At 40.1% G+C, this 12,668-nt stretch overlaps 1 protein-coding gene across 4 annotated transcripts in view; it reads right to left on the bottom strand.

Annotated features, from left to right (window-relative positions):
• The window catches only part of fermt2 (FERM domain containing kindlin 2), a 40,702-nt gene that overhangs the window by 15,537 nt on the left and 12,497 nt on the right, over positions 1-12,668 (bottom strand). For all 4 annotated transcript variants that reach the window (XM_088648324.1, XM_088648325.1, XM_088648326.1 and 1 more), the window contains exons 3-4: positions 8,162-8,395; positions 1,242-1,370 (exon numbers count right to left, since the gene is read on the bottom strand). In XM_088648324.1, the coding sequence (XP_088504450.1) occupies positions 1,242-1,370; positions 8,162-8,395 (363 nt within the window). The remainder of the gene's footprint in view (positions 1-1,241; positions 1,371-8,161; positions 8,396-12,668) is intronic.

Below are 12,668 nucleotides of genomic sequence, written 5' to 3'. Positions count from 1 at the left end.
TCCCAACCCCACACTGCTGGAGTCAGGCCAGCACTCTGACCCCACGCATCTGGACTGAGGCCAGCTCTCTTCCCCATGATGGGACACAGCTCCTAGAGTCCAATTTGAAAACCAGCTGGCAGTTCAATTTACCACAATACCATAACAATGCAACCTTTCCCCTCTTCAAAAGTTTTCTTGAATATACTAACAAAAGAAGATTGCGCAACACAAAATAAGTTACAAAGACACCCTTCAAAGCACGCATGTTTCTCTTTTACCCTATACCAGCTTGCTCAAATCAGACTTTACCTTATAAATGCATGTTGGTTGTAACAGGAGGTCTATCATAAATTGCGTCCATACGGCATACCGAAAATTCCAAACAAATTAACATTTCAGATAAAAACCTAAAATTGGTAAAGATTCAACAATCTTTTTTTTAATATTTTAACATTTAACCTCCACCACCACAAATTAAGGTGTAATGGAACTAACATGACTTAAAATGAAATTAATGAACAAAAACAAGAGCTGAATTCTTGGAAGTGTTTGGCTTCGTCTGTCATTTCTCCCCACCATCGCTTTCACCCTGAGGCAACAGGAATGTCCACAAAGTGGATGTTTGTTTGGCTCAGGATGGAAGGGAGGGGGTTGCATGTGACAATGAGACTGTTCAAGACGATTTCATGTTTATCGAGGTTCAAATACGAGCAGGTTTGGAATGCGTTTAGAATCAGTTTACTTCATCACCACTGAGCAGGGCGTAACCCAACATACTAAAATGGCAAACTGGTAAGAACTTTTAAAGTACTGAACAAAGAAGCGTAAGAAGTGAAATAATTCAGTCAAAATACTGAATTCAATACCCATACCTTTGACGAGGTACCTGCTAACGTTTTTAATTTAAAATGGAAGCATCATTTTTGGTGACAGAATTTAAAATCTTAATACGGACTCAGAACAATATTTCCACATTCATTTAGACAACCCAAGAAACAAATCTTCAGAGGAACGCATTGGTCATCTTACCTACTACATCTAACTGTGACCCAAGGAAAAAAGCACCTCTAAATTTGCAATAGTCTGGTACAAATAGCTGCCAAGCAAAATGGAGGTAACTATAAGACATCTGAGAGTACTCTAAGCACAGATGCGTCTCTGCTGCCTTCAGAAAAACCCCGTGTTGCTTATGGCAACTCTTGGGCAAAACTACAGATACTACCACATGAGAGAAATGTCCTAAAAACAGATGTGTGTACCTGATCCTGGAGTTATGAGTGGCCCCTCCAACTCTAGTGTATCCTCTTCAGCGTCATCCAGCTTTTTCTTCTTCTTTTTCGGGTCCCTTGGTTTCCGTAGGAGAGAGAGCTCTTCGGGATGGCGAATATCTGAGTGGGGAAGAGAAGGCAGCCCATCAGTACTGTGAACAGAATCGGTCACACTGGCAACAGCAAATAGCAAATTGCACAAAGGTTACATACTGTTCTCTGAGAAAGCCAGGAAGGATGAATAAGATTTTAATGCAAGTATATGGAAAACCTACAATTCACAATTGTATACTAAATTTTTAATTTATATTAGTTTAATTCTTTTTGATTAAAAAAAAAACTGATTCATGAGGCACAGCCCCACTGCACATAAATCTGTGTGAAAGGGTTAGAGGGGGAAACAATTGGAAACAGCTGTACATGTGGGACGGAAAATCTTAAAATCCTGTGGTTCTCAGGTCCCCCAACAACCCTCTTCCAAACAGTCTTCAACATTCTCCATTCAGAGTGCCACCTGAAAACAAGACGTGCACACATGCACATGCAAGCTCTGATGCGTTCACTTCTAGGCAGACTTACAAGGACTAGCATTCCAGCAGGGAAGCAGGGTTTAGTGGCTTGTATGACTCAGTGCCCACAGTTCTTGTCCTATAATGGTAACTCCTACAGAAAAAACAGCCAGAGCCCAAGATTCTGGCAAACCCCAATGTTTTTATATAATGCAGCCTGTACACTGGGATGCTGAATGCTGTATATCAGTACAAAAGGTCTAAACTTAGGTATATGAAACAGTTTATAAGATATGTTTAATTCCCAATTTAAAAAGTTAATTAGCAGCACAGACTCACTCACCCTTTCAGTGACCTTTAAAAGAAATGGCCACCCCGAAAACATTGTGGTACGTAACTTTGTATTTTTGAGGTACTGTACAGTACATCACGTTGACCACATTTTAGATAGAAATTAATAATTTGCCACACAGGAGCACATACCGAAGAGATAAATGTGTTCAGCCTTTAAAGAACATATTTCAATGCATTTAAACACAAACCCTTCATCTGCTTCAACAAATTAAATACTTAAGTAAACATGGTAAGTGTTTAAATTAAGCTCAAACACCTGTAAAAAAAGGTTTGTGAACTGTGGGCTCTTAAATTAGAACTCAACTTTCCCCGATTTTTCCTCCCCCACTGGATGCATTAGAAGGCACTTCATGTAACACGTACAATTTAATTTAAGGACATTTTGGACATGCCTTGCTAGTGTTTGGAACAATAAACCATGAAATGTCAAACATCATGCAATCAGATCTTCAGAAATTCCAGGCAGCGCCTTCCAAAAGTGAAGCCTCATCTCTCTCCTTAGTCCTTAAAAGTGCCTGGATGACTTTCGACTTTTTTTTTTTAAATGTGCAACTATCCACTCCACACTGCTCTCAATCGGGATCCTGGAGCATGAAATGGGATTCTCATTTTTCCCAGAAATGGAGGAGGATAAAGTGCGAGAAGGAGAAAATAAGAGCTTGCTTCGTGTTGGCGAGGATGGCTTGTTTAGTTTGTGTTACTAAAGCAAAAGCATTCCAGGGGTTTTAAGGACTACCAGATGGCAGCTTGTTCCCTCCTTAAAACAGCACAACACTCTGTCCTTATACAGCAATAAGAGCAGCGGGCCTGCACACACCCATAACGCACTTGGGAGGAGGGGCTTTGCTCTACTGTAGCACAGGGCCGCGGAGGACAGGGGTAGAAGAGAGAGAAACCGTGGCTGACTGAGTATGCCACTTGCAAAGTCTCGGGAATCTGTTTAAAAAAAATAGCTGATCTGCTTAAAAATGACAACGGACTGCCAAAGCTCTTTTCGAAAGTCAATTTCTGGTGCTGCTAGTGCTATTTGAGCAGATGAAAACTACAAATTCTTTTCATTAATCACATGAAAGGACTGCAAAGAAAAACGCAAGAAATGAGAAGAATGTAGCTTATGGCAGAGACGGCCAATACCGGAAAGATCAGAGGCGAAATATACATTGCAGGTGGTGCAGCTGGAATATTACAAGGGTGGGAAAAAAAACCAAGACATTGATATCCTATCCTGAGGCTACGAAGAGCAACATCTGTGGATATATTTATTAAATTAGGATGCAGCAGTCAGGGAGAGTGTGCTTCTCATCAATAAATCAAATATTTTTACTTTCAATTTCAGAGGGTGAAAAAAATAACTAACTGTAGCACAATGCATCAAAGGAAATACTTTCATGGCTCTGATTGCCAGCTAAGATTTGAAAAGCAGTCTGTGAGCCAGTCACAAAATAATTTAGACATTTCTGCATCAGGTCTTGGTGTGCAGTTAAAAGTGCTGTGAGTTTTAATCAGCGCTTTAAAAGTGGCCTTTAGTTGCCTCAATCATCTTGCTCCTTGCACAAGTTGCAATATACTTCCCAAAGCTCATGCTGGTCAATCAGCATGCCTCAAAGGTTCTTAGATAGAGGAGAGATTATGGGTAGAAAAAAACATTTTGTTAGGGGGTACAGAACAACTTATTTCCACCCTGAAACCTTGAAGTGGTTACTGTGGAAGAGTAAAGTTTTTATCCAATTATTTTTATACCATCCCAACACAGGACTGTTAAGTGTATGTTGTGGCTCGTAGCTACAAACCCCACCACCATGCACATGGGAGAATAAGGAAGCATAGGCCTTCAAATCATTTAACTAAATATGACAGAAGGAACAGCTCTGTGCTGTCTGGAGTAGAAGCGAGTCTACACAAGGACCTGGGAGGCTGGAGAGTCAAGGTCATGGGGTTCCTTGGTCAGTTAAGCCCAAGCCTCGTCTATTTCTCAAGATGGTAGAGCGCTTTTAATGCCATCGGAGACTTGGAAGCAACTACTGTTTCTACACTTCTCTCGGGTCAAACAAGAATGGTAGCAGAGGAAATGCATATTACAGGCTATATTGTACCACTACTGACTTATGTAGCAAATGTTGAAAAGAGAAGGATTATCTAAGCTCTGTTACAAAACTGTGGCAGTGGACAGGACCACACAGGACCACATACATGCACTCAATGCTGTGAAGGCTAGTTTATGTAACCTTAAAAGCCTTCTTGGCAACACCTGTATCTGTACCTAATCGTTTCATTCTCTGACTGCTGTCGTTTCATTATTTTATTCTTAGTATTTATTGAGGTGATCAAAATTTAAAATGAAAGCGCAAGAAAATGAAATATTAAAGTTTCCACAATGTCAAAGAAGATGTGCCCAAGACAAAATGCTGTCCTAGTTTAGTCAAACTATGTAAACATCAATGACATTAGCACAGCCAAATGCCCAGGCAGTCATAAATGCCCCAAAGCAGTGTTTGCTTTTAAAAAAAACGCACATGCAGAAGCCACAAGTCATGCACGAGTAATTCCCTTGATCTAGTTTTTAATAAACTAGAGTTGCACGCAACTCAAAACGTCCATGGCTTGAAAAGTAAGTGACAGTCAAGAAGTCTTCACCCACATCAGAAGTGACACAGCACTGTAATTAACTTCTTGTAACGCACTGAATAATGTTCTGTATCTTCAGATATTTGTAAGAGGTCATTGCAAAGATAAAAAATGATATTGCTTGTCTTTGAAATCAGAACAGTGTATGCTAAAGAAGCTTGTGCAATAGTTACAAAGCAATAGCTAAAAGGGCAGAATCCTTGTGCACAGTACTAGGTTGCGGGTACTGAGCAAAATCAACATCTTGAGAAAGTTCAAGATATTAAAAACAGCAAATGCCACGAACACATGCATTTATTGTGGGAAGCAACAACCACAGACACAAAAGCAATCCATAATTCCTTCACAGCCTACATTTAATTCATAAAAGCAGGCAATCCTTAGCAACTCATAAACAATCCCCCACATTTTGGGCGTCTGACTATCTTCTGAAGCCACCCACTCTACTGAACACCATTTCCACCCTTCAGTCCACACAAGGGAAACAAGCTTTGTACATTTGGCATAACGTAACTACTCAAACTCAACTGCTATTATGTGCTAAATAGAAAAGGCCAGCTCCTTGCCTTACCAGTGAGCACTATCAAGTGTTAGTCTGAAAACACAAGTACTAATCAGGGAACTTAAACTCTGTAGAAAGAATGACCATTCTTAAGCTATGCAGCTTTACATTTGCAATATTACGATGTTATATAGAACATCTTTTGAGCCCCCAAAAACAGTATTTTCCTACATGGTCTTCATTTCTCTTAACACCCTTTCGTAAGTAATAAGCCTACATAAAGCACAGATGTATTCGTGGACTAGAATGTTTTTTTTTTACTAATGCCTTGTTACTAGAATCCAGACAGGTGAAAGTGTAATGCCACATCAACTGCACTTTGTACCTCTTGACAAGTCAAAACTCACTTTTCAAACTCGAGACCTATCATTTTAGTAATGTTTTTATTTTGTACAATAGTCTTTTGGTTTCACCAGGTGAATTTACTGTACTTCTACTATCACTGCTTGTTTTGGGTACTACTATAAAGCAATGGCAATACATTTTCGTGACCCAATCAAAATAAAACTATTTCAGTATATACCAAGACTAGGATTCCCTAAGTGTTGGTGGACAAGTGTCTGATTGGTGTGAAATTTCAATAACATGGCTAGGTTTATGACAACACTGGTGTCAGTTGAACTCATTCTGCAATTTTGCAAGGGATTGCTTAAAGATTTAGATTGATTTCTTCACTAATACTATTCTGACAGTTACTTATTCATGTTAATAATACTTATAGAGGGGATCACGGGTTAAATTTATTCAAACAGAAAATATCAAACTCCTGTATACAAATCTATCCTTGCATTTTGGAATAACGTATCAAAGATAATCTGGACTGTACCAGCACCAGAAGAGGCTATCGCATGACCAAATTATTTGACTGAAACACAGGTCCCTTTCCAGAGAAAATCGATCATTCAGCAGGGGAAAAAATAAATCTTGATTTCAGACTGAAGGCTTATTGTCTCTCCCGCAGCTGCTAAAACACTGCAAAGAGTATTCAGCTCCCTGTCTGGAACTGCTGCCAATCAGTCTGGATGAAAAGCAGTCCTGTTTTTATTTTATATTTCAAGTTCAGTGGGGAGAAAAAGCAAACCGTCGAAAAAATCTAATTGAATTTGATGTTCTAAAAAAATCTTTAAAGCACAATATTGAGAAAAATCCATAGTTTAACTCGGGGGGGAAAAAAACACATATCCTTGTAGCATTGTCACATATCTAAAAAAAGATAAGCAAACAGATCAATGAGAATTAACATTGATTTCTTAGGGTTTTTTCCACCCTTAAGAGCTAATCAGTAAAGACTTTACCAAAGCCAATACCCGGCACCTTATAAGTACTACAAAACTGTAGCAAGTTCTAAAACAAAGTTCAAAAGTAAAAATGATGAATCCAGCACCACTAAATCACCCATTGACAACCTGGCATGCGCCAAGACAGCCAAGAGCAATTTGTACCAAATTTCTCTGAAACTAAAATGGATTTATTAGTGCAGTGGTAAAAGCAGTCATCCAGCTGCTTGAAATGCTGCCTTCAGCTCTTGTCAAGAAAGCCTGCTAACTGCATTATATTCAGGGGAGGGGATCTTTGCATCTTATTCCTTTACTTCAGGAAATTAATTTGGACTTTAATGTGTTTTTTTCTTTTGCACAGGTTTAAAAAAAAGCAAAGGAAAACCAAAAAAATGCCTGTAAAGGTTTTTGTCCTTTTGTCAGGCTAACATTAAATGAGTCTTAAGGATGGCTAAGGCACATCTTGAATTTATGGCTTTTCTACCTGACAACTGAGGCAGCTGTAAAGGTCAGGTGTCCGTAAGACTACTGGTTTAGAGTTACCGGAGTCTTACATAAGAACATGCATACAGATTACAGACCACCAAACTATCTGACTTCTAACAGCTACGAGCTTGAAGGATTGAGGAGAAATGCAAGCTTTCAGCTTTATGAGGTAAACAAGGCTAACATGGTATATTTAGTTACACCGGCTTTCTTGCGAAGCTCAATAAGTTCCTGCAGAAATCTGCCCAAGAGTCTGTCAAGGCTACATTGATAGCACAAAACATGGAACACGCAATAGAACCTTTCAGCTCCTCAGGGTTTCCAGCTCCATTGCTACATAGCTGGCTCCTCATTTAAAGAGCAAGGGCACATTTTCAAGGCTGCCAACATAGCCTTTACATATTGTATATAAAAACATTATAAACATCGAGAACTCCAAACGAGAATCTGAAAGGGTATGGTATTGGTTTACTAAATGCAATTTTCACTACCTCAACAACCCAGATTTGAAACACAAAACCTCAAAATTAGAAAGGAGTTTTGTAACTTATACTTAGCAGCCAGCCCCAGAAAAAAACAACTGGTTTCTGCTTGAAAGGAAATCCAAAATTCAAGTGTGCCAAATGTCAAGTCAGTGAAAAAATTAATTTGCAGATAAACATTCAATAAATAAAGAGCAGCCTTTGTACATACATACTTTAAAAGCCACCAATTCAGTATGCACAAATAGCTTGGTCTGGATTCTGAGAAAATCTAATCGAGAACATGGTGTGATTTCTTTTTTCCTGAATAAATCACCGTTCACTGGTCATTCCACCTGATTATTAAATCAGACAGAGGGATGAATGGTGTCTGAAATGACGCTAACAGCTAGCAGCATGGAAACAATATGACTATGACACACTTGTAATTTGATCAATTTCTGAATTAGCCCAAGTCAGGAAAGGTCTGAAAAGAGAGTCAGCCAAGGCTACAGTCCATGCCTCAAGACCTCTGACCTTACAATCCAAGTTCAACAGTCTGTGCAGGATATCAGTTTTGCAATCCACTGAACACCAAACCCTGAGCAAGAAATGGCTACAAAAGCACATGACTTACTGAAGGTCTTGCAAATGTCAGACACGGCCTTGAAGACTCGGTCGGAGAAGTTGACCTTGACCTTCATGTGCTTCATGTTGGGGAGCTGAAGGCGCAGGATCTTGTGCTGGGGGGTGAAGAGCAGCCGCGCGTCCGCCTGGATCCCATACTTGTCCAACGTCCAGTGGGTCTTCAAAAGCCAAGTCTTCTTTTTCTCCCACCACAGGGCGTGGTCTGACCAGTCCTTCTTCACATCTGCAGCCAATGAGAGATCACGTTGGACATGGGAATCCACAGCGCATACAATTTCTTATATCCATAAGCAACCTTTTACAACATTATTCCAATTCAGGTTTTATATATTACGTCATACAGAGGCATAATGACTAAACCCTGGATTGAACAACTGCTTGTTTCACAGACCAAGATAAAAAGAAAAATATTTTAAAGGCCCTTCAAGCCGAATACCAGCAAAGTCCGAAACTTTGTACATATACATTTAAGACTACCATACAGATAGACACATTTGCTAAAAGTATAAAGTGACAGGTCACATGACCAACAACACACATACCAGAAAAGCCAGTCGAGCCACGGACTGACTGTTCAGACCGAGTTTGACAGGGGGGGCCTCATGTTTACAGGACAATGGTGAAAGTAAATGACAGAGCGAGAGGCGCGCTTTAAACCAAATTGTTCAGCATGCACTACCTAGAGTATCAAGTTCAGCACTTGGTTCTCAAATCGAGTTTTAACCATTCAACACTAATCCAGTCCTTTTTCATTGTCACCTCAGGACTACAATGATGGGAAACTTAAGTAACTGGCTGAAGCAGCAGCTTCTTTGAAACTTTGTTTAAAGGTTTCCCAACTGAGAGATTAACAGAACTTGAAGCAGCCAGTTTACTGCAATCTTTAAACAAAACTAGCAAAGAAATGGGGTGTTGGGTTTCAAGTAGTGAACCAACTCTTAAGATTGGATTTACAATTGGAAAGTTCAGTTTTATATAAAACAAGCACAGTACATAGTATTTTTTTTAAAGAAAACAGCAGGAGGAATGCCAAGTTTCTGGATCTGATGAATGCGCCTTTCCCCAGCAAAAATGAAGAGTGTAGTTTGTGGGGGAGTTGGGATTTGTGGCTGTCTAATGTATTCGGTATCCGTTTAGTTATGATGGAGACTATCCACCTCAGAGGCACAGTGGCCATGCAACTGGAGAAAACGTCTTGCTCAGGGGGCCATTAATAAACAATAAAAGATGTCGGGATCAGTCAAACCTTTACGCAGCGTCTTTTCCAGTTTCCTCTGTGGTGATGTCAGCCTGCAGGCATGTGGCCAGAGCAAGAGAGACGAACACTTCCACTGGTGTCCAGTTACATATCCTACCAAGCGCCAGTATGTTCTGAACTACACTCCCACCCACCCTGACTCAGTGACTCACATTTTCTACTTCTTCGAGTTGCTATTTAGTTGCTAATCTAGGCTTATTTTAGTCTGTTTTGAGCCAGAAGTGCCCTTTTATAAAAAAAACCACAAACGTTACTATGGATTGGGGGACGACCACTTAACGCAGATATTACTCAACCATATATCACTCGATAAAGAAAATAATTCCCTGTACGGATATAGAAACATGACTTTTTGGGGGGAACGTTTCACAAGCTGTTTCACACTCCTCAACTGTCAGCTCCAGAAAAGAGAGAAATAGCCCAATATTATAGCTACACAGAACTCATTATACTTCAGTATTAAGAGCTCAGAAGAGGCTATGAAAAGTCTTTCCAATGCCTCTCTATGTTTCATGAAGAAGTCAAACATTTGAACTTTGAAAGTGAATTAGAATGGTCAGTCACGTCGACACCACATTCAGCCTTCATTTTTGTTAGCAGGGAGAGGCCTTGCACCTCACGTCACTAAACTGACGCAGGCCTGCAGGGCTCAATCTATTACCCATCAGCATTAAAGCCAAATGACAGCAGGTGTTCATACAAACAGGAAACAGTCAAGGCTGCCAGACACTCTGTTCTGTTGACAACATTAATCCCAGGAATAACCAAGAAATGCTAACTCATTCTATTTAGTCTACACAGCTCAGCTCAAGCCCTATTGATACATTACCGTTTTTGGTCTCTACAGAGCCAAGCATCAAGAGGATGTCCCTAAATACCTTAAAATGCAGACTGCAGTTTATTTATACGATATAACAAAATATTGGCTTCATAAACTCATTTAAAATGGAAAAAAATACCAGATCACAGAAATGACGGTGCATTCCTGGCAGGTTACGATAAGAGGAACTTTCGCACTCTCTACTTCAAATTATCAGGACAGCACATAACCCAGCGAATAAAGTCTGCTGAACTAAAAATCACTGTCACCCTAGCAACAAGTATAAATGATTTAAACAGTGTAGGGTGAAGTGCTATATTGGGTTAGGTCAGATCCAGAGCCGGGGCTGGAGGAGACCTGTTTATGCCCACTCCCCTCTACAGTGATTTACTACAGCAGTGGTTCTCTTGTTAGTTACGTGACAGCAACTCCCTCAGTGTCCCCTTCAGGGATGTTCACATTCTGCCTGGCCCCTGTAGTTCACTGTTTACAGTCCAGTCCAAATCCTTTGGAGTACAGTCCAAAGGATACATACAATCGGCAGAAAGGAAAAAGTAAAGGGGCTTCCTCCCTCCTCGATAAGCTGAGGGCTGGTTCGGAGTCAAGAAGGGGGAAACGCAAAGGTAGTTAAAAAAGGAATCGGTTGCATCTTTATGGGCATTTTTCCCGAAACATTGTTATTCGGATGTCTATGTGCGGGCATGTGTGATGCAGCTCTTGTCGCCTGTCCAGGGACTGCTGGGTACTGCCTCCCTCGGCTGGCCAGACAGTGAAGCACGCTGCAGTTTTCGGGGGATTTGGTCCATTAATACTAGCAGTTAACTCCCCAAACATCCTGCCCCCCCCATCGCTGTAGCCCACTGGCTGCTTCACAGGGCTTCACCATGACCTCACTGTTGTGTATAACTGCGCCGGCATCCATCCATCATGCGCTTCAATAAGGGCCGGTAATTCAATCTCCAAGATGCCAATAGCATCTCGCAGGCTAAAAATACAGCCTGCAAGGGTGACGTAATGCTGGAGCTAAATCAGAGGACTAAGTAATTGGTTGCATTTAATGCAGGCCTGGAGTCCTTGGAAGAACAGTGTCAGGAAGCAGAAGAAAATATCGCAACAATCCTCAAATACACTGCATAGAGATTAGACTGAAATCAGGAATGCCACATCACACAAAATACTGAAAACAAATAAAAAATAACTTTAATAAAAACCTAAGGATGATGGAGCTATGAACTTATAAAAAAAAAAAGTGTTCTTTGGGAGTATCCCCTTTCAACTAAATATGTTCCTTACTGGTATTCAGAATTGTATTATCGAACTCTACACAATCCCCACCTTTTCACCCAAAAAAACTTTTCATCAAATAACGAAACACTTGCTAAACTTTCAGCCTGGTACAGTGGCTCCCCGTGTTGCGTCACCTGATAATAACAAAAGGTTGTTTTTTGGAAGTGAAGAAAAATCAATAGATTCATCATGGCCAATTTGTGTTTTTCTGATTGTGGTAGTGTCGAAAATGAATTGAGTTTGCAGTTTGGGGGGCGGGGGGGGACATCAGATAGAAGAATCATGAAAGTCAAATTCTGCAAGACATTATGATGGTCACTATCTGTATTTTGTAGTGCTGCGACACTCTCCCGCTGTGTGGAAATAGCACAGAAGAAGAGCTTGCAGACAAAAGCAACAGGTCCTGAAACAAAGCAAAACACCTGAAAGTCGCTGTTACATCTCATACAATTCAGAAGTTGACCATTTCCTAAGTGACTATTCTGCAAATAATCAGATCCTCATCTGAACTCATTCTCTGCAAGGCAATTTTATGGTGGTTAAAAGTAGCCAAGAACGGATATCTGATGTAAGCACTAAAATAAAATGCATTTTTTACAAGCCTGCCTCACACTTCAGTGTACATTTTTTTTTAAAAGGCCATCTATCAAGAAATATAGTCTGGCAGTCCCGAGAAACAAAGAAACCAAGAACCTCATTTAGAATACATGTTCTTGTACCGTACCTGTACCTACACTGTTTTTATACCCAAGAAAAAGTTTTCTAGCAGCCTCGTTTTTCCACTAACTATACCCTAAATAAAGGGCCTGTTCCTTTAATCTAATTTGTAAATGCATTTCCGCTCTTTGCTAGACAATACATGCAAGGAGTAATATGATTAGTACCTGTCCATTATATAAGCAATTGGTCGATTTTGATCTATAAATTCAAACAAAACCTTAAAGTATCAGCCCATAGATTTCTCCTAGAAAAGGGAGATCTGATGAATATACAGCTAAGAAATTGCTTAGATTTTTTTTAAGCAACCGTTGTAGAAACCATTACGTTATGAAAGCAAGCTATGAAATTATATTGGGTTGTGTCACATTATGTCACATTGCAGCAAAAATAATAAACAAACAAAACTGATAT

The sequence above is a fragment of the Lepisosteus platostomus genome, chromosome 10 (genome assembly GCF_059453375.1).
Source record: "Lepisosteus platostomus isolate fLepPlt1 chromosome 10, fLepPlt1.hap1, whole genome shotgun sequence".
In the NCBI taxonomy this organism is placed as follows: domain Eukaryota; kingdom Metazoa; phylum Chordata; class Actinopteri; order Semionotiformes; family Lepisosteidae; genus Lepisosteus; species Lepisosteus platostomus.
This window is presented reverse-complemented; position numbering and strand designations above follow the sequence as displayed.